The following is a 23,231-nucleotide window of genomic DNA, read 5'->3' as shown; positions in this document are numbered from 1 at the left end:
AAAGAACACTTCTTGTGGTAAGCAATGCGTGCTGCATTTTTAATTGTGGGGGTTTTTTTTATTCTTTAGTAAAGCAGCGCAGGCTTTAAATTAAAAATAGTGATTCAACACCTTTCATGTAGAAGTCATTGATATTTGATTACAAATTAGGGATCAGATCTGTGGCAGCTGCTGAAAGCACAGGATTAGCACCTTTTTGGACATTAGTTTCTGGTTATAACCTTAAACAATCAAGCCATAACTTGAGGGGCTGGTTGGATTACTTGCTGCATTCATTTACATAGTAAGACAAAACACTCAGTACGATCTGGTACATTCTAGTGGTTAATGGATTTTAAAATATGACAGTGTTTCTGCAGTGTGTTTGGCCTTTAGGAGTCACTCTTCTTTTTGCTCTTCTTCAGGAAGGAAGGAGTGCGAAACTTCTTTTTCTTTTTCGATGGGGACTTCCCTGGGGATTCGTCACTACCTGCATCCGCCACCGTCCCCTCCTCCGCCGTCGGTGTCACTGGCTCTTCAGCTGCTTGGGACTGGGGCTCCTTGTTTTCCACTGCAGGTGGTTCCGTTTGGCTTTTGGGCACATCTTCATCGCATCTCCCTTCCTCCTTTCCTAAGGGAGGGAAGCTGAGTGCTTCTGAAGGCTCATCAGGGGTGAGATCTGGGAGAGTTTGCTTGAAAGTTGCAGCGTCACTGTCATCTCTGTAAGTCTGCTCCTGCTGTGTCTCTAGTGGACGGACAGACAACCGCACAGTTAGTGTGTATAAGTGTCCCCAGGACAGAGAGCCAAGCAAGGTGAGGGTGGGCGCTCGTTATAAAAAAAACACTAATAAATTTACTTTGCGTAAAAGCCTTTGCAATAGGTCTGTTCTCGTCTAGCTTTGGGCACAGAGAAAAATCAGCTATTCAAAAGTTTTGTTTATTTTTAAGCTTTTTACCACAGAACAGATACAGCTGAACTCCATCATGGGAGTAAACCAGCAAGAAATTTTTCACATTTTTCATTTAGTACAGTGAGCAGGAATTAAACCTACGGTTTCCATTGGTATTGAAGAAAGTGTCATGAAATTGTGTATCTTGGTTCTTTTACTTTTGGTGGGATAAAACCAACTGCTGGTTTGCAGTGACCTGATACACAGAAACACAATAGCATCAAATCCACCGATTTCTAAATTGTTGGTATGCCAATTTTTAATGACAATGCTTGGATTTTCATAATATTCTTCCATGAGATTTGACAGATGTTGCTTCCAAATATGATTTCCTAGCACAAAGGCTTCACTGCTTTTGCAAGATATGAGTATATATTATGGACTCCTATAAGTAAAATCCATGTAGTTTATCTGATTAAATGAGCTCAGCAGGTTATGCGATGCAACTTTTTTTTAAGAAAAAGTGTATGTGATGCCTAACAGCAAAACTCACCCCAGGGTAAAGGAACATCAAAGATCTAGCAACAACCTTATGTCTAAAGGTCAACATGACCACTGCTCCCCTCATTCACCGCCGTGCTTTAGAGATGTTCTGCTTAAGGCTCCTCTTTGTGCATGGCGATTTAACAAGGAGCACTTTTCAAAGCTCCCTGGAGTGTCCATCACTGCTCTGTAGCTGAGGCGTCTCTCTTGAGCTGTGTCAAACATCCCCACTGATGTTACGTAAGGAGGAATTTAGAACAGAATCCAGGCCATGCTCCTTGCAAGGCACAACAGACAGACAACTATTTTTTTTCCCCTTTAAAATTCTTGTTCATTTTCATTTGAAAAGACTGAAGGCTTTCAGAAGAATTTACTGAAAATACTTGATACTTCCCCATTTTTCCTACATAAATGACAATGAGTCTCCTTTTCATTTCTGCCAGGTGGGATTAATAATCTTCTAATATATTTTAGAGGGCTCTGTTCCGTGAATACCTGCTAGAAAAGCCAGCACGTTTTGCCTAGAGCACCATGAATAGGTTAAATAAACAAAACACAGCAGTATTCAGTGCCGAACACTCGAATGCACAAGTTAGCAGTTTAGAAGTTATAATGCAGGCAGGATTTAAAACAGTAAAAAAGAGAAAGCGATTATGTACATCACACGCTGCCTCCTGAAGCTCTACTTGAACCCCTACCACAAATTCCTCAGAAGCACCACCTACAATTCTTCACTACGCTCTTTCTGGAGTTCATTTTACTTTTCAGGAATTAACCAGAAGCATTGCTGATCTCTTCCCCCTGGGATCCAGTGATAGGACACGCGGGAATGGTTCAACGCTGCGCCAGGGGAGGTTCAGACTGGACACGAGGAAGCATTTCTTTACCAAGGGGATGGTCAAATACTGAACAGTCTTCCTGGAGAGGTGGTCAATGCCCCAGGCCTGTCAGTGTTTAAGAGGCATTCGGACAATGCCCTTCACAACATGCTGTAACTTTTGGTCAGCCCGGAACTGCTCGGGCAGTTGGACCTGATGGTTGTTGCAGGGCCCTTCCAACTGAAATACTCTATCCATGGCCCAGTTTTTAAAGCAGGCACCATATCAGATCGTCAGTCAGTTTTATTTTATCTTTTCAAAAGAAGGTTAAAATGAAGTTTTTTAAAGCTTTTAAAAAGGGATTCAAAATTCTTAAAGCATAGGAAGCTACAGTCATTCAAACAGCAATTGCCACACTTGGCCTGAGCACTGGATAAATAGAAACAGTTTTATACCTCATTAATCCAGGACTGCTATCCTTCCCAGTCTGTCAAATTACCATCATTGTAACTAAATGGATTAATGTTATTTTGGAATCAAACAAACATTTGTTTCTGTAGCTCGCCAAGGGCACTATGTTACCAGAACTAGGGAGATTTACAAATTCCACATTTGATAAAGCAAGTGTGTAATATGTGAACGCCTTGCTATTCTACCTGATGGATTTCAGTAACGTAACTAGGAAGGTTTAAAAACAGATCTTGCTGCAAAATCTATTTACAGTTTAAGAACTCAGCAGTACCTCAAAATTTCTTCAGTATTTTAGAATAATCACATCTACATCCATGCTCTCCCTTTATATATACTGTAGCATAAGAGTCTGAAAAGTCACATTAATACTGGTGTGTGTTTACAATTCACATTCTTCATGAAAATAAAGGTTTACTTTTTTTAAACACACAAACATGTGGACAAACATACAAACGAGGCTGTAACTGAGTTAACACACAACACTTTTCTGACTTCAGCTACACTTAAATAGAAACAATACGAGGAAAAAAACTGGAGAAGTGGCCATATACAGAGAACATCTCATTCAACAGAACTTCTGCCAACCAAAGTCATCATGGTGTCAACTTCCAGTGACTCTAAAATAAGTTTTGTATGTTTGTCCTGGAAAACTCACACAATTAGAAGTGTTGCTGGAACTCAATTCTCAGTTTAAAAGAATTTTCAGGTTTTAGAACATTATTAGTAACGTCACAGTTGTCTACAATGTTGTTTGACTTCCATATCTAAGACAAACACACTGACTTTTGGATAGAACAGGACATACAAGGGGGGCAAACATCCTCATTACTGTAAAGCATAATCTGATGTAGCCCCGCAGATGTAGCTGAAACAGCTCTAGAAGTTGCTGCCACCGACCACTTGCTGTTAATCCTTGGGTGAAATTTGAGTTTCCCTACAGCTGACACACATATATAACATAGGGGCAGTTCCAGATCCACCTCTGCGCAGAAGTGTGCTGGGCGAGTTCACATCAGCGTCAGGGGTAACACTTCTGCACTGGAATAGATGAGGAACTTTCTTCCACTTCATTACCAAGGTCCAAGTTGTGCAGCAGCAGCAGCAAAGTGTTGGGGCAGAAGCTTCCAGGGCTATTTCAGCTATAGCTGAAAGACCACCTCAGACTATTCCTTTTTGAACTGGGGAATCGGACACAGAGATATGGAAACACATGATGTCACTTCACAGTGTCTTTCAAAGGGGGAGTGCACTGTAACATAAGCTCTGTAACCACCTCAAATTTCAGAAATCAAGAGCTAAAAGAAATCAACGTCTCAACTGAAAAAGCTTGCTTTAAAAATAAAGCAAAACCAACAAAAAGCCTTAATAAACAAAAGACACAGGAGTGAAGCAAAGCACATAAGCAGGTCAGAGTATGGAATGATACTTACTATGGTAACAGGTACTCTTTAGCATATCCATCTCCTGCTTGTAACGCAGCCACAAGAAGAAAAAAGCACAAGTAGAGAATCTATGCATTCATCACAGCCATTGTGTTAAGTTAGAAGAATGGTTGCAACCATTCTTATAGGAAACAGAATGAGATGAAGTAGTGAATGGAAGACCAACAGACAAGTGATAAATCCAATGTACGAGGTAAAGGAAACAAGACAAAAATTAGATTACACCTGTTCAAGATCGTTATTTTGTCCTTTTTAAGGAAACTGTAGACTTTAGCAGCCCTGCTCTCATTTTAGTTAAAACTACTACATAAGGTGAGCAAATAATGGTATTTGGATTCAAATTGAGCTGGAAAAAATATTTACCGAGGTGTAATCCAAGTACAATAATGTTTAAGAAATGTGCAATCAGTGAAGGAGATTTACCAAAGCATCTAAATCTGTGTCTGGTTCACCGTCAGACACTATTTCCTTTCATGAGAGCAATTCTTTCTTGCAGTAAATGTACAAAAGAATAAATCAGTTGAGAAACACGACGAGATGGCAAGGCAATTCCGAAGAGATGAAAATTGGTCTTTAGATTAATGCACACTTCTTTATTATTGTAAATGTAACTCCTATTACACTCACAGTTCAGTGTTACAGATTTTAGGTAGTATAAAAATAAAATAGAAGAAATAATTTACCTTTATTGGACACTAATTCATATATTTTCATGCATCAGTCGCTAATGATAGTTACTGGTTTCCCCTGGCCCCTAAATCAGAAGAACATACCTTCCTCTATTTTAATCGGCGTACTGGGAGGAGTGCGAGCTGAAGTGTGATCAGAGGGACTTCTCTCTTTCTGTTGCCTGCCATCTTCTGAAGGTTCTGCAGATGTGGACAAAGAGGAAATAAAAACACAGACAAAACCTTTCAGCACATGAGACAACAAAAGTGCCCTTTTGCGCCACACACACAACATACAAATACATTTTTCTGAATCAAAATCCTGCCAGGATATTAAATAATACCAAAACAAGCAAAAGAAAATTAAGTGATAGTTTGATATCAACAAAACTGTTGAAGTCACCATTAAGCTCTGTGGTAGGTTAGTTTGGTTTGTCCCCCCCATAAGGAGGCATGAGTAATGTAATTGTTTATGGATTGGTTTATCACAGTGCTCTAGAGAAAACTTGTGAGGAAAAAGCACAAGGAAGATATAAACACATACGGGGTGGGAGGGTGTATGCTATCAGATCTACACAAGATAACACTCTTTTGCTTGCTTTGTTTTGTTGAAACTCAGAGTAAACAAAGTCACATCCTCAAAGAAAGGACGACTGCACAGATAATCAGAGAAACATGCAGTAATTAAATGATTCAAAACAGATTTCACAGTAGTTTGCACATTTGTGATTAGTAAGGAGGCCCCCCTTGCTTCCAGTTTTAAACAGCCCTAGATCCATAGGAAAACATTACCAGAGTACACCAGGAACAGTGAGAAAACATTGTTCTGTACGGTTCCCCTGGACAATTAAAAGTGAAATCAGTCCCACAGAGGAGTCAACTGACAGAATCTCCAGAAGCTGTTCCTTAGATCACAAGCACAACTGTACCGTACCAGGAATACCTGAGGCCTCAGCCAAGAGGTCAAGATTGGACCTTAATGCTTTGATCACTGCAGAATGAAATTCCTCACGGGAGGCCTCCTGCCCACCTGGCTCTTCTCGGTCAGGATGGGTGATGACTTGCTGCGTGGTCTGACAAGAAACCCATGCAGCAGCAACCTGAGTGTCATCTAAAGATTCAGACAGCGATGATGCGTCACGATGCTGTAAAGTCTTCGTATCTGTTCCTTGAAAGGTTTTTGATCTGCCTTTCAAATCCAAAGATTTTTTTTTTAATCTGATGTATTTTGCTCACTGATGGCCTGATTTCTAAGCACTGTACTCTGTTCCCCAGCTGGTGTCTGTCTCAGTAACACAGTCTCTCCATACTTTGATATCTTATCTAATGAGGGCGTAGCAATGTTACTGAGAGAATAAATCTATGCAGCTATACAGCAGAGCATCTTACCCCACACAGCCCAATACTCCATTAACTGAACACGTACAATCTGCGATGGCTCCTACATCGTCTTATCAAAAAGCAGGAGCAGGGAGCACACAAAATCAGGAATGGTGCTTCCAGTTCCTGCAATTTAAATTCAAAACCTAACAACAGTTGCGTGTAGGTATCATCCCTTACACCTATACAGAAGGAAGGCAGGAGAACCACTTCAGATGTATCAATGATCTCTTCTGACAGTGCAATCCTCTCATAATTCTATGATAATTTAGGAAGTCTGTTTTGGGGGAAGTCCCCAAGATGTGCCATTTCCAATCAAATGTTGTTCTGTATCGTCCCCATTCAACGGATTTATCAACTCCACAATTTTCCATGGGTTAGAAAAGTGCAGTTTTGCTGCTAAAAAACATCATCATTGACACTTTGATTGCCAATTCTATCTCCAATACGCTTTTTAAATTTCTAATTTAAATTTCTAACTGAAAAAACTGAAATACGCAAAAGCTGAATAATTTATCCATGGCCTTTGCAGGTAACCCATCTTCCAACTAGTAATAAATTTGCAGTTATTATAGTCCATGGCAGAAAAAACACACACAGAGAAACCAACCTTCTGGTCCCTTCTGCTTTCTTTCTACTTCTTTGCGATATTCTTCCAGTTCTCGATCAGTGAGTTTATTGAAGGGATTTGGTCCCGTTGTGCTCACGATGACTTTTGGCTGATATTCTTTCTCAATTATTGCCTTTGACGCAGTCACCAGTTCTCCCTGACAAAAGAAAATTAAGATACATCTGCAATCGAGGAGTAACTTACAGAACCCTGAGAAGTACAGAGGCTACAAAGCAAGCAAAAACAAAACAAAAAGATAAGGCTACAGTTATTTTCTTCTGGATTTAAAGAAATCTACTACAGGATTTAAAACCAAAATAAATTAATAAGCAGCAGGTTAACATAAAGGAGCAGACAGGTGTCACCAATTAGTCTTACAGACACATCAGTGTTTCCACCAGGGAATATCCACGATTAACCAGTGAGTCAAAGAGCAGCCCAGCAGTCTACCTGAATTTTATCTGAAGTCACAGAAGTATAATTTTTTTCTTCTCCCCAAAACAGAAATGGGATGCCAGCCCCAACTGCACAGCAATCTGGGCACAGATTACCCGCAGAAGGTAAGAGGACTCAGCTGATGGGGATTTTTGTCTGTGGCTTGTTTTGGGTAGGTTTTCTTTTTGGTTGTTTAGTTGGTTTTTTTGCTTTCAGGAAGGAAAAAGCCACTTCTAGTAGCTACTATGTAACATCTAACAGGTGTTACAGTAAAAAGCCATCTTGTACTGTTCTGTATACACCGGATCAATAGTTCATTGCAGGCAATTTTAAGTAATTAAGGTTAACTGTATTCTTATACAAGTTCACATATTTACATCTATAACATTTTTCATACAAGCCAGAAAAATATTACACAAATAAAAATAAAACACTAGCAATTCTAAACACAGTAAGTTCTAGTGGACAAAAAGCAGCTGCATCAGAGATTCTCTAATGGTTTTAGTTTTTCTTCTCTAAAATCATATAGCAAAGACTAAAGCCATTGGCTTTTCCTTGTGTTGGCCACAGAAAATGCTTTGCCTGGATACCTGTGGTGTCTTTCAGGTGACCTGTTTAAGCATTTGGTATCTTACCACTGGATATACAGAACTCTACTGACACTGGTTTGGAAATGACTGGATGTGTGGTCTGTGCCTCATGTCATTGTGGTACCAGAATTGCCTTCACTGTTGAAAAGAGGTACTTGAATTCCATTACCCAATAAGTACGGGTTATCGATTGGCCCAAGTCACCTTCATATTCAAATGCTGTTTGCACCAATATTTAGAGGAATGCATTAGAAAGCAAAGTTCAAAAGTAAATAGCACCCAAAGAGACAAACAGTCCATTCCACATCCATACTTGCGGGACAAGCATCAGATCTTCACTGTTAATCTAAAGATGAAATTAGGCAGAGTACTGTTCTGGATGCGAAGAGCTGCTTTGGACACACTGACAACACCAAAAAGGTGACAGACAAGAATGCCCAGATGGAATGAGGACACGAGCAGTCAGAGATTTCTGAAAGCCGCATGAGATCTCTCCAGAAGTCCAGCCTAGAGCAATCCTGGGAGGTAAGGACACCTGGTTGTTGGAACCCGTGCTGCTCTCCAGGAAGCAAACACCAGCCAGAAGTGCTGAAAACAACAGCGTAACAGCAAGTGTCTGCTGTAAGATCCTGAAAGGAACTGCAGGAGAGAAACATCGCTAAAACATTATGGCTCGCCTCCGTTTCCCCATAAAATAAGAGGAACCCTTGTCTCAGATGCCGGTTGTCAGCAGAAGGTCAAAAGCCTTTTCTCAACTATTCTCATTAAGCACCAGCTATCCTAAATACCAGAAAACCTCCAATTTGATAGTCACGGCTTTTCTTACAGAATAACACATTTAAAGAGTCACAAAAACATCAACCTTTGTACAAATCCTAACTGTTTTGTAGAAAACATAAAACACTCCCAACAACTGCAGGTCTCAGCTTTTAATGCTTGAAAAGCACTGATCTCAAGAGTTTCTAGCGTTTTCTAGGATCTCAAAAGTCAGAAGAACAAGACATACAGGGCACACACTGGTATCCCTGGAACGTTTAAGAATCTTTGAATCTTGTCTGCAAGTTACATCCAAAATGACTGCGTAAAACAAGTCTCACATGAAGGGGAATTTTACTGAATGCCTACTGATTTATAACAACAAACCGCAAGACACGCAGTTTGCGCCAAGATGGCTGGTGCACTGCCATGATGTGTTCTCTTCCTTAGGAGAGTACCTCTCCTAACTACTAGGAATAAAAGCTTATCACATCTTCTTAATTTAAAAAACAAGCCAAAATCAAACACACACAGAAACCACACCTGCAACTACAGCAAACAGTATTTGTACTTGCTGAGTATCTTTGACCCAAGAGAAATAATACTGAAAAAGATCAGAGGCAACAACAGTAAGCGGATTATGTATTACAAAGAAAAAGCACTTGTGTTTTTGGACTGTAAGAGCCAAGAGACCAGAAAGGCAAACTTTTGATCTGCTAAAAGCTGTCTCCAGATTAACACGTCCAGTTTTGCTCAGTATCAATAATATGGAAGCAGTTCAAAGGCCACTAATGAAAACTGTACAGGTAGAGGAACTGATTCTAGAGGGAAAATAAACTATAGTGGTATGTTAGTAAGTTCTGCAGCATGACTACTCTAAAACATGGACAAATCACAAATGCAGAGATGCATTGCTTCACAGAACAGACTGCAGAGCAGCCTTCCAAGAATTCATATCAAAATATACAGCACAAAATGAAGAGAGTGACATGGGACAGAAGGCAGACTAGTACAAAGGACTAAAAAGACAGTACAGGACATATTTCAGATTGTTAAATGTGATACTAAAATAGACAAGATTTTGCAGTGCTATCAACCTGTCCGTGCCATTCAGATTCCTATGAATGTTCAGAAAAACTGAACATGAGAATTGGTCTGGAGTCGCTTTCAGCATTAGAGAGCCTGTAGAGGGGGAATAAATTCCCATATAAAAGACTGGCACTCTGTTTCAACACAGGATGACACACAAAAACCCAATGTTCTAGTGATTTAATCAGGATTACATCGATACTAGTTTTATTTTGATGGTGATTCTAGTATTATTTTGATGACTATCTGGAGTTTGATTGCAAGTGTAAGCACCTGAGTATCAACAGCATTTTCTCCATTGTAAGAAGTAATGGATAGAACACGTTCATGAACAGAATATATTTGCACTCCTGAGAATTTCGTAGGGGCATACTCTTCCACAAAGATCCAACACTGGAAAAGTAATTTACAGCTAATGATATACAATATACAGAATCACAGAAAGTTAGGAGTGGGAAGGGACCTCAAAAGATCATCTAGTCCAACACCCCTGCCAGAGCAGGATCACCTAGATACCTTCATACTAAACTTGGATCTCACATGTCCTGCAAGGAAATTTTAGACCATTTAGTCATTCTGCAACTTCTCCACCAAATCTTGCTGTCAGATAAAAATCAAAAATTGCTATGAAGTGACCATCATTTAACAGGCAAGCATTTCATCTTGTTCTCAGGAATAGAGATGAGCAAAACTGGCACCCTATAAGTGCCAATTCTTCTCTTAATCAGCCAGTAGGTTAATAATAGTCTAAAATTAACTACTGCTCTTAATTTGGCATTAATGCAGTGCCTTTATCCAAAAAACCCAAGATTTTTAAAGTACTGTTCATGTGGAAAACACCACATGAAACTGGAAAAGTGCCACCTCTGGGGCAGAACTGAGAGGCTCTTTCTGAAGAGCAAAGCCACAGAATTTGCACTCTAAAGGAAGATGCAAAATTGGCGATTCTCCCTTGTACTTTAAATTCTTGAAAATTCACATGAATTTATTTTTCAAAAATCAGATTTCAGAGTAGTCATTGGTAAGAATAACCAACACTCCCTCTCATTCAGCCAAGACTGCAGCAGAAGCTTGGTTAACAGAGCCTATAACATGACTAAAATTACATGATGCACAAGGAGTTTGTGTTGCAACACGGCCAGGACTTCTCAGAACATGGACAAAGCAAGTGACAAGGCCAAATGCAATATTTACCACTGCAGCCATAGGCACAGAAGACTCAAAGCATGACATGCATACTGTCACAAACAGGACTTTTTTCATCCAAAACAGTGTGCACTAGTATTTATTTTATTAGTATATACATCTCAATGCTAGCTGAAAACATAATACATTTTAAGCGCTACTGTAATCAGGCAGAACTTTTTACTTTAACTGTAATTAGGTATCAAAAGAAGTTGTCAACCAAGAGCTTGTGATTATCTGGTACCTAAAAGTCCTTAAGTCCCTGATGTACAGGTCTCCTCAAAGTCTCATTCAAAGTTTCACATGAGGTTTATGTGGGCATCATAAGATTGCTTTTAATTACTTTGTTCCACAATACATGACTGATTTTTTGCATAATCTTTCTAGAAAACATCTCTGGTGGGTTTTTTTTGGCAGAGGTTTTTTGGGTTTTGGTCATGTTTCCCCCCTTCCCCCCCCCCCACCCCCCCGACAGAAAGATCATGAAATAGGCCACTCCTACTGTAATTAACAATGTGATCTAATTTCACACAGTATTTCAGGAGGAAAGCACTTTCATGACTCCACAAAAAGGAAACACATTGCTTGGACATCTAAACCTTAACATTATACTAGGTAAAATCATATAACCAACAGACCCTTTGTTGGCTCCTTGGCATCTACAAAAAGCCATCTAAAGTATTTGACTAGTTTTATAGAAAGATTATGCCATTATCCAGAAATAATACTTCAAAGATATCTTGTACATCACTGATGAAAGAAACTGCCTGTGTTGTTATAACTAATAGATGACTATTATAAAAATATCTTTTCAGTTTGAAGGTATTATTAAGCAGAGAATAAAAGGCAGGCACTGCCTGTAAGAATCTGGCTTTGTTTCATTTTTCATTTAAATCTGGAAATAGTATTTTATTTTTCCTTTCAGAGTATAGATAAAACAAATCCCAATCTAAAAAACATCATCACCAAGTTCTCAGTATGATAAAATTATCCATAATGCTAACTGGCTCGCTACACTAGAATGTAAAGGAATGAGATTTGCAACAGTGATGTCACTCAAAGTATTCTGTTTTTTGACAGGAAAGCTATTCTGATAATGAGATGTTAGGCACGACCTAAACCAAGATTTAGGAGTCTTTTAGATAAAACACTGGAGCAGAGGAGACACTGACGCTTATTTACACACTGTGCTTCCATGTTAAATCACCTCTAAGAAACTCCTTCAGAACCAGGGAGAGGAAGACAGCTAAGGATGGACTGGTTCCAATGCGCAAACTGTTCCTGTTTTCACAGCCTCAGAGGACTGCTCACCCCAAGCACACATACATCTCTTGAATTTATTCTGCATTTCAAGTATATAACATAAGCACAAGCATGATTACACGTGTGAAAGCCAATCGATTTTGGAACTGTGGGGCATTACTCGGCAACTCTTGTAGTTAACTGCAGGAAGTTTTAAGGAAATAAGGTGTCCAGCAATGCAAGATCAAAAGTTGAGAGTGTTTGTCAGCATGATACACTCTGAACATGTGGATATCTTTGGAATGACACTGATGTAATCACGCTGAGTTTAAGCGAACTCAAAATGGATCTCAAATTAGAGTACTTCAACACTAATCGCACCCACAAAGAAGCCCACTATATGCAGAACCTAATCAGCACCTAACATTAAAAGTGTTTCCTTAACCAGCTTCTACAGACAAAGATCAAAATCCTTAAAATACAATTGAACAGGGTAAAACAACTGTTGTATAGTTGCATATACATAATTTGAAGATCCATCTATATTTTTTCTTTTCTAGCCAAATCATTATCTAACAGAGGGAAAAGGTTAGGGTAAGGAAGAGGCAAAATGAAGGGTGAACAACAGTATTTAGAGCAGTAGGACAGGGCAGTACCTTTCTAACAGACAGAGATTTAGCGGGACTAAAGGCCTGCTCTGTGAGATCGAGCCCTTCAATAGATTCCGTACAGTCTGAGAGGGGAGCATCCTGCAACAGTAAATTGAGTAAACAGAGCAAACCGAGCCCGGGCTTTAAAACATCAACCAAAAGCATTATGATGCTCGCTAAAAACATGCAAAGAAACAGCAACTGGTAGATAAAAATGCAAGTGACAATGAACTGACATGCACACAACATGACACCCAACATGAGTAATGCTATGGTCATAAGACTTGCCAAACTTTTGAAAGTATATCAGAAAATACTTATCTGAGGCAACTAAAGCACTCAGATATAAATAGAGCTTTAAAGTCATTCACCTATACAGTATGACTGTATAGCTCTAATTCTTACTTTACTTTGAGCTATGATTTATAAAGTCCTTTGTGTAACCAGATATACTGCTTTTAAGTTTTACTGATGTAAAATAACTTTTTTTTTTCCCCAAACTGTTCTTCAAATAAAATATTATGAAGCATGATGAAACATATTTAACACACAACACTACTGCTCCATAGTGAGCCTGCTGTGCCCAGTATTAATACTTCAAGATACATAAACTTGGAAAACAAACAAACAAAAAGTTGTCACAAAGCCCAATCAGGTTCGAACAAGAATCTAACCCATATAAATAAGCCTTCTGAATTTCATGCATTACATTCAGCAAAAAAAACAACAGAAAAACAAGAAGCATCCTCTACAGACATGCTTGGCCTACATGGCTGAAGCTTCTTAAATTTCTGATCCTGAGCACTCTCGCAAAGACAACGGTGTTACCTCTAAGACTTACCTTATAAACAGTTACTCTCTGCCAATTAAAGAATAATTTTATAGTGATAAATCAGATGAAAGAAGATGATATTGTAGCTTAACTTTAAGCTAACAGTTTTAGGCATTTTATACTCTCACCTGTACAAGACTCCTGTCCACAACCACCCCAGAAAGAACCTGTGATTGGGGGCCCGCAGTTTTAATATCTTGTAAGTTTTGCTCTCGGATCTGTAAAGGAAAGCAGCAGAATAAAGTCATGTGAACAACAGAAAAGTGAACCACATTTTCGTATTTGAAAAAGAGGTGGGTGAACCTGCCAACAGGCTGCAACTAGTGCAGGCTGCTATGGCCCTACCCATCAAATAAAGCTGTGCTTACAAACACCACCTGAAGATACGTGCTCAGGTTCCTAGGGGTTTCCTCATATTTTGCAGAATTTTGTCTTTAAGTACCACAGCAGGTACTGCCTTCTACTGTTTAGTACTGGGTCACGGTAAAACTCAACAGATCAGGTAACAGACAACTCCAGCTTGTGAAGAAATGTGAGGAGAGAAGCAGAGAGGTCATATTTAACTAAGTCTGTTGTGCCTGATCAGTCATCTCCAGGTTTCTGTCACCAGCCCATTGCACCACAATACCATCTTCCTACAGAACTTACACTGCACAACATTCAATTTTGCATCCAGTCAGGACCATATTCTCAAAAGGACATACAAATATTTTTCTATGCATAACCTGACACTCCAGAGTTCTCAAAAACTTCCCCTTCATTGCATCTTAAATACCTCCCAGTTCTTTCCATACATAAGATGGGAACAGAAACTGCATATTTAAATCTAGGTTCTTATCTATTTAAATTAGATATCCTATAGCAGTAAAGAATTCATAACAACTGACTCAAAATTTATTTCTAAAATAAATCTTGTTCCAAGATAAATGAAGAAAAGTGTGCATCCAGAAAGAATTCTACTTTACAACTAAAAAGGACATTCAATTTATATAAAAATACATGCATACAAGTATAAAAACACAAGTTATTATTAATATTTGGTATTTCAGGAAGTCTGAAGATCCTGCATCACCTGTACTTGTTTCTAGTTTCCTACCCTTCTTGACATCAGGAAAGTAAAAATTTTGAAGTTTTACTTCTCTCCTCTTAGTCGCTTCATGCAAGTTTTTAATACAGCAATATTTGTGCTTCAAACACCAAGAAACTACTTGGCAGTTTAACCAGACTTCAGCAATTTCAAGTGATTATTACTTTACAGTGCTGAGTCAGGAAAAGCAGTAAGCTCTGCCAACCTCATACAAATTATTTTAGCATAAATCAGTATTCCTGCTAGTACTCCTGCACACCGACTTTCCCGTGACATAACACTGACTTTCATGTTCCACGTGGCCGTCAGTTAGAAGTAGCAAAACAATCCAGAACAAGTTAAGTGTTAACAAGATACCAGTGCATATTTTATACTAAAAAAAAAAAAAAGAAGTGAAAAACCCCCAATGCATTCAATGCTTTCCTGGTGGTAGACTGGTGACAATAAGATCTGAAATGTGAAGACTGGAAAATTGACTGCTAGGTCATTTCAAAAAGATTATCATGCAGTTCCAAAGGCCCTCGAAAATTCTGCAATAATCACAGCATTATTACAATAAAATATGACATGGAGAGATTTGTAGACTTCTTTGTGTAGGCTACAATTTCAGCTGGTGAAACCAAACCAGAAAACCAGGTCGCTAACGTAGGACTATGATCTCAGGGAACAGAACTCCTACCATAAACTCAGTGGTGGCTGTTTCAGAGGTATGCAGCAACTGGTCTGACAGTGACAAAATAAAAGAAAATGAAAGTCTTCATATAATGGACAGTAAAGCCATCTTTTTCCAAGATGAGTTACGAATATTTAGGAACTGTCTCAGTATTTAGTTATAAAAGGGCAGGACAAAATTGGAACTGTTACTGAACCCCCAAAAATTCACAAAGTTAGTTAGTTCATTACAAGTACGGCATTTAATTGTAGCGATGACCAAAAAAAGTTACTTTACTGCTATTACAAACCTTGTTCCTCATTTCTTGGACCTCCTTTGGATTGGTGTTCAATGGAACAAACAGGTTAGGGACAGCAGAGGTGGCAGTTCTATGTCCATCCTCTTTAGTCCACTGTAACATCAAGAACAGTTGAACAGTCAGAATGGTTGCAATGAGACTCAGAGCAGCAAATTCACATAAGAGTTTTTTCATGCATTATACATAGCAGAGAACTGAACCAATGATTTTATTCTTCTATTCATTCCTAAGACTATTAAAGTTGCTTCCTTCTTCAGTAATATAAACTGTACCTCCAGATACATTTATAAGTATCAGAATCATTCTTTTAAGTCAAGCTAGTGACAATAACAAAAACTAGAGAGCCAGTTAACTTGGAAATAACTTCCACCCTAAACAATGCAATTACTACAGCTATGTGCAATTCAGAGATTACGGAGAGCGAAAGATTTTTAAGCTGCTTTTCTGTGCACTTGACCACACTGACAACTGCGGTGTTTCACGTTTCTAAAAACAGTCTACTTCTCACTTTATGAGCAGACTTATTAACACAGGAGTAGGACAACTCCAATATAGTTACTTATTTTTAAGGGCATTTTTATCAGAAATTTCACAAGTTCATATTTGTTTAAAAAGGACACTATACCTTACCCAACAGAAGTACAGCAAGTACGAGCTTTAAAACCCTGTTAATGTCATTTTCATTGCCTGCACTGGGTGTTTTCACAAAATAGCACGAGAGAGACAAAGAGATCATTGATTCAATCCTCCGATACTCCACAGACATCAAAGCCAACTGAAAGCGTAAGATGACAGAAGTATGGAAAGCAATGTGATGTCTCTACCCAGGTTTAGTGAATGGTTCTGTACTGTGAAGCAAGAGTGGGCATCACCAAAGTTTTGCATTAAAACAAGCTACTTCAGCAAAATGGTCTGTTTCCAGAATTAGTTTCTGCACAAACAAATAGCTGTAACAGCACAGCAACCTAAAGGAACAGTTTGGTGATGTCGAAATATTTTATAACTCATAGCTCAAAAGGTTACAAAAATATCCCAAACACAAACTTGAAGCGCTTCATGGGTTCTTCATAGAAGGTTGCTTTATTTGATCAGTGCATTTAGTATGGAGCTCTGTTTAATTCAATGTATGACTGACTTTTTCTCTTGGTATCTTTATTATATGTGGTGTCCTAATTTCCGATCACTATTGCATAGAAAATGCACCGAACAGTAAAGCAAACCTGTTTATAGAGCAAATGCTATGCGTTTTTTCCTGAGTAACTTGAAGAAACAATAAGGTAGCCAGAAACTGTCAAACTTCAAAAAAGCAACAGAATTTTAAAATGTTTTGCAACTGTAAAGTAAAAAAATGGAATGAACATGGAGCTGTGAAATACTCACTGATGATTATCTTCTCAGATAAAAACTACTCCAGCTTTTTATTAAAGATAGTTTTTAGTCAAAACATATATAAAAACAACCTCAACATAACAAGCTACTTTAAGGTTAGTAACAAGCATTCAGAAAAATTTAAATACACAAACCTGTTATACTGTACGAAATTTCCTACCGCTTGAGTATATAATTAAACAAGACTCCTTTCTGAGCAGGAATTTTGCTTCAATCTTTCACTGATAATTTCAAAATATAAAATACTACCCACTTTGTGAGCTAAGGCTGAAAAGCACAAACACATGCTTAGCTTTAAGCTTTCTTCCAACCAAGGCAAAACTATAGTTGAGTTTAGCAAAATGTTGATAGTACAAACAATATATGTATATAGTAATTTCTTAAACCAAAAAACACCACAAAAACACCACAGAGAGAGAATCTCTGTTTTTTGAGGGCTTTCTATATGTTAACACTGTATGTTCTAGTACACACATTGCCTGGGTAATCATTCCATAGGAGTATGTAAAATATAGAGAACTCTGAATGTAGCAGAGTTTTGTAGGAGCGAATAAGAATGAAGAAGTGCTCTGGAAAACAATAATGTGTATTTTTTTCCTTTCCAAGAGTACTAGTTTGTCAGGTTTTTTAAGACTCACCTGTAACCATACTACTGCTACTACACATAGTACCACTACTGACGTACTACTGAACTACTACAGTTCAGCTTGAAGTCAACCATTACAAAAGCTTGTATGAGTGCAAATCCCTGCCTCCATTTTAGATGCTCTGTATATGCCCAAGAAAATATAAAAACCACAGTTATATACCAACAGCTACTAATGTTCACCTGAAAGCATGTGATACTTTTGCTTTTCAATTAACAGATCTTTCAGTGCAAATTTTAACTGTAAGCAGCATTGATAAACAAAATAAAAAAGCACCGGTTGCAGAATCTATCGATTAGTGCCTGCTGATGGCCTGAGCTGCACTTTAGTCATGCCGCACCCAGCTGATACTTTCGGAAAGACTTTCCATTTATGGCCATCTACTTACATGCAACACTACATGCAGAAGGCAGCTGGTTGTGAACACTCAGAGGCTTTGGGGTAGACAAAAGCATAGTAAACAGGACAGGAAGAGAAGCTGAGAAACTAGCGAAGAAAAACTGCTTAAGGGAAAAAAAGAGCATTTAAATACTTTGAAATCAATTCTACCCTCTTGTACATAGATAGCGTTGCAAATGGCTTGCAAATTAAGTTGGTATATGTAACAGACGGTAGAAATTTGATTATTTGTATCTATATTTGTACAAAAGCACATTGACTAGTTAGTTTCACTTCTGTTTTAACTGAAAAGCTTTCATGCAGATAGAATTAGTAGTTCCCTAACACAGTTGCCCTTAATTAAACCATTTAAATGCAGAATCTATTCAGTCAAAACTATGATTCAGTCTTCAATCTGTCATTAGTTTGAAAAGCCAAAAGAAAACCAGAGATTCCAAAGTCCTAAGCAGTTTTAAGCATTAACAAAAGAGATTATTTTCACAGCTCACATCTAATCAAAGTCAAATTAAGTGGTTAGTAAAACAGATTTAGGTGTTTTTTTCTCTAAGAAAGAAAAGCATTAGAAGAGTTATCTTTTTCTTCCCAAAGCCTCTAAGTGCCAGCCACCCCAAGTTGCTCTACATCATCTAACTATGAACAGTAAGGTAGGCACAGACCAAGCAGTTGGTAATACAGCTTGGCACGCAGACACCGGACGAGAGAGACTGCAGCAAGGGTTTCACGTGATCGTGTGTAATGTTCGTCCACACCTTAGTCTTCGACTTGGGACTGCTGCCATTCTGCCCTTCTTCAGAAGCATCATCCCCTCGGCCAGAGTTCAGCCACCTTGTCTTCTCTCGCTGCTGTTTCTGAAAACTGTGTCTGAGGGGGGAGCAAGTGCCTGATTCGCCATCACTAGTAAAGGAGTAACCTGTGACACTAGCTGGGATCTCAACATCGCTGTACTTTTTAGATTTCTCTCTCAGAGCAGGGCATCGATATGGATAGCCAGTTCTGTAACCCTGAAGAAGCAGAACAGCACAGTTAGTCTTGTATATCTCCAAGTTTTTCAACAGATTTTGAATTCTGGTTTGATCAAGACCCTTAATTGTGAAAGCCATTTTACAACACAGCCTTTTCTTTACCTGCCACATCAAAGGTGGATGACACACAGTAATGAGGCTACACTAGCATCTTTTCCAATCTAGTAAACTTCTGAACCTCTAATTTACATGAGTCACCATTTTGGTAGATCAAACTTCAAAAATTTTGTATCAAAGTTTTAAAAAGAATCCTGCAAAAAGCCACTGAGGTCATCAAGAAATTCATGAAGAGCAGTGCTATAGGTCTGCCTCTTACACTCAAGCAAAAAGCTTACCACTTGTGTAATGATGTGTCAGATTTAAAAAATTAATCATTTTCTATTTGACTGTACAGGTATACTAGACAAATATTTCAGGACCAGTTCTAAAAATAACACATTAGCCATAACAGTTTATCAAACTACTCTCCTCTCAATATCTGGATTTTAAAATGAGGGACTCATGCATGAAAATTTCAGTTCCCCTCAGGATGAAAGTACATATTCAAATAGGCATTATATCATTACTAAGTGGACAGTTACTTTCCAGCCTGCATTTAATCAGGCTATAGAGCTACTGGGGTTTTTAATTTAGCGCTCTATCACAGCAGCACAGAAGGTATAATCATAAACTTATGCACTGTAAAAGTCTTAAGAATGTACTTTTTGCAGGAAATTTCTGAACTTAAGTTTTGTAAATTATACTTTAGGAAAGAATTTTACTTTAACATTCAGAACAATGAAGGCTGATCGTTGTAACTACATAAATGAAAGCGTGTGTTTTAGTGACAGCTATTGATTAAATTATCAGTCCTGCCCTCTCTTTTTGACAGTTCTTCCTATGGACAATAGTATACCATTAAACTGCAGCAAAGCAAGCTAAGTTTGAATTTGGGGTGCATTTAAAGTATATATGCTTTGTGGTAATTGTCTACCTATACACTTCTTCAGAAGCTACGTTTTTCCCCTGGGGGGTGGGGAAGTATACTGGTATTTCTCATTGAATTTTCAATTTCCAGTTCCAGTCTCTGGAGCGGGATTTAAGACCTTTATTAATTTACTTCAAGTCTGTCTTTTGAGCTCTTCCAGGTTCTGAGTCTTACAAAGTCAAATAATGCTAGACTCTGCACCTGACAAAACATTAACACTGTTTTACACATTTTGGGAGGGGATGGGAACAGAGGGGAGGACACAGACTAGGGAGCAGCAAGCACAACAGTACTTTCATTTGGAAGTGCCAAATGACATGAGGATCCCCTCTGACTTCACCAATAACTACCAGATTATGAATACAGAAGTACATCTGCTATCTGCACACAGACACCTGAAGAATTCTGTAAGATCTGTGATGCTTTTCATACTGTCTTTTCCTCTGAGGGCCCTTAACCTTTGGGAAAGAACAGGCTGCAGGCTGTTTGAACTACCCCAATTACATGCAACCCAACTGATACCCTTTATTGCAGCTTTTAAAGTATTTTATACATTATCAAATGAAAGAATTATATAAAAAAGCCTGCCTTACCAGATTATCAAGCATTCGCATAAGAGCTTCAAATTCCTGTTCGCCAATCTGCCATTTTGGATGGGATACAGTACCCTCACCTGCTGGAGACTCGGGGGAACGAGACTTGGCTTTATACTTTCCAGGATCTAAAAGCACTAAATTGTCAGGTCCACCTGCACTGGCCAGTGTACGTACCTTAAAAACAATAAAGTCATCTTTTAGTTTCTTGAGGTGGGGAAAATCAAATAAACAAAAATAATTAAATAAACCAATAACAACAAAAAATAACATCAGCAAAACAGAAGAAATCTACTTAATTTTTAAATTTAAATAGATTAACAGATTTGTGTAAAAGCTGTCTTAAGGCTTTGAAAATATCACTGTTCGAATAGGCAGTATGTATCAATTTGATGGTTCCAATACAGTTTTTGACTATTGTTGGTTAAACCAATGTTTTGCATGTCCTCACATAATACAGTGATTTCACAGATCACCAGGTTAGTTTAGATTTAAGAGTTTAACCAGTAAAGCATGCAACTATTAATCCATTTGAAGGTTAATATAGCAGACTGCACTATTACTTAACATATTACAATTCTTACTTGAATCTCACAGGCAAGCACTAGGTTATGAATATAGTAGAAAGCCTCCTCAACAGTCTCCCCAACTGATACCAAGCCGTGATTTCTGAGAATAAGGACCTAGAGAGACATTGCAAAGAAAGTTAACAGCAGTAAGGCAAATGCTTTCTTGCTCTTAAAGAACCCCCCCATCCTCCCACATACTTTTCTTTAATTCCAAATGTAAATACTGACCTTGCTTTTAGGCCCCAAGTTTTTCTGAATAACCACCTTTTCTTCATCATCCACTAAAATACCATGGTAGTCATGATAAGCTACTTCTCCTAGAGAAAGTGCTTCAGGTGAAATTGGCAAGAGACCACACTTCATTGCAGAAACCTGAGAAATGTTGAAACAACTACCTTAATTCCTTGCAACAGAAAAACAGGAAAAAATCATAATAAAAATATTTTACATATTATATGTGTCTGCGTACAAGCACATACTTAGTGGACTTACACTCCATCCCCAAATCCTCTGATTTTCACGACTTTTGGACTGGATACAAAAGGCACATTGATCTCGGGTCTGACTCAGTATGGCTGCTTTTATATGACATCAACACCAACATCAAAAGACTCAGGAAAAAAAACAAACCAACCCCAAAATCAACTGCATCCTTCATTCCTTTCACTCCACTCAGTGACTTCCCAACACTGCTTCCCCAAAAGCAGCAATTTAGTGACATACTTTGACACAGGTAATTCCACAGCACTGCAGGTAAAGTTAAGAAATCTTTTTAAAGATTTAAATCTATAATTCACTATTTTAGGAATCTGATCATTTATCATTAACATTGTCGTATCACTGCTATTAATCAGTTTTTAAAAACCCAACCCCTTCTCCCTCCCCCTCAAAAAAACCAAACCAAAACAAAACAAAACCAACAAACAGTGTGAAGCTTGAAACAGAGTCTCAAAAAATTCCAAAGAGGTAAAACTGATTGTAACCAGTTGCTCTAATGAGAGGTATTGAAAAAGTTTAAATTTTTTTAAGAAAACCTTAATAAGTGGTGCTTTACAAAACCAACAAAATATGCTAAAGCTCTTATGACTCACTGTCAAAAGATATGGCCTTTTGTGGTAAAGGACACACAAGCATGAAATATGTATTTTGCAACTTCAGAGCTCAATTTACTGTCTGACCACTCATGTTACAACCAAGTAAGAAGGATGTGACTGATTCAAACAGAACCACATATTTGAAGGCATACTTAAAAGCTCTGTGCCCATCAGAAAGGGAGCGATCTAGGATTAAGGAGAACCCACCTATTTTCCAGTCGGGTGGAGCAAGGCGAACAGGACAGATGACAAACTAAAAAGTGTGCTTACCGCTGCCCCTGCTGGCGTATGAATATGAACAATGCATTTAACATCAGGTCGAGCTGCATAAATTGCAGAGTGCAAAGTAAAACCAGCTTGGTTTACTCCCAAGTTAGTGCTTCCACGATCAACTACATCTCCCTGAATATTGATTTTAACCTAGGAACGAAAAGAATTAGTTTCATAAATCAATTAAGACTGCCAAAAATCTGATTTAATTCAGCATCTACAACTGAAGCTCTAAAACTCATTTCTTTCAGTCTTTTATTTTAACAAGCATCAAAATGTGCACTATAAGGCTGTAGGCAGGTGACCAGGGTCCCAGCTTGCGATTAAGCTAACTGAAGAGGAATCAGGAGCTACCAGATATGACACGAGAAATCGCTGCATGTAACAGGTAACGGTGCAAGAAGCTGACAGAAGTTACAGACAGCGCTGTGACAAATGGCTGCATTTCAGAGAGCTACGGTGGAGTTATAGAAGCAGCTTGCAAACTTCACAGATACCTGAAGAGGAGTATTGGGACCTTTTGGGAAGTAGGTTCTTGGAATGCCAGCCATAGGCAACCATACCACTGATACCATGTAAGGCTGAGAGTGCCCAGGTAATACTACTATAAATATCAAATTTGGATATGGACGTAGCAAAACTG

At 38.4% G+C, this 23,231-nt stretch overlaps 1 protein-coding gene across 5 annotated transcripts in view; it reads right to left on the bottom strand.

Annotated features, from left to right (window-relative positions):
* Positions 1-15: 15 nt before the first annotated feature.
* Positions 16-23,231, bottom strand: part of ADD1 (adducin 1 (alpha)) — a 30,691-nt gene continuing 7,475 nt past the window's right edge. The window contains exons 5-15 of one of the 5 annotated variants that reach the window (XM_010187287.1): positions 22,589-22,738; positions 21,453-21,596; positions 21,240-21,338; positions 20,656-20,832; positions 18,823-19,074; positions 15,630-15,731; positions 13,709-13,798; positions 12,755-12,847; positions 6,802-6,958; positions 4,917-5,012; positions 4,131-4,165 (exon numbers count right to left, since the gene is read on the bottom strand). In XM_010187287.1, coding sequence (XP_010185589.1) covers positions 4,131-4,165; positions 4,917-5,012; positions 6,802-6,958; positions 12,755-12,847; positions 13,709-13,798; positions 15,630-15,731; positions 18,823-19,074; positions 20,656-20,832; positions 21,240-21,338; positions 21,453-21,596; positions 22,589-22,738 — 1,395 coding nt within the window. Of the gene's footprint in view, positions 725-4,130; positions 4,166-4,916; positions 5,013-6,801; positions 6,959-12,754; positions 12,848-13,708; positions 13,799-15,629; positions 15,732-18,729; positions 19,075-20,655; positions 20,833-21,239; positions 21,339-21,452; positions 21,597-22,588; positions 22,739-23,231 lie in introns of those variants that run through there. The other 4 variants (XM_010187284.1, XM_010187285.1, XM_010187286.1 and 1 more) reach the window with 4 other exon arrangements.

The sequence above is a fragment of the Mesitornis unicolor genome, unplaced genomic scaffold (assembly GCF_000695765.1).
Source record: "Mesitornis unicolor isolate BGI_N332 unplaced genomic scaffold, ASM69576v1 scaffold8366, whole genome shotgun sequence".
NCBI lineage: Eukaryota > Metazoa > Chordata > Aves > Mesitornithiformes > Mesitornithidae > Mesitornis > Mesitornis unicolor.
Note: the sequence above shows the minus strand (reverse complement) of the source record. Positions and strands in the feature narration are given on the sequence as shown.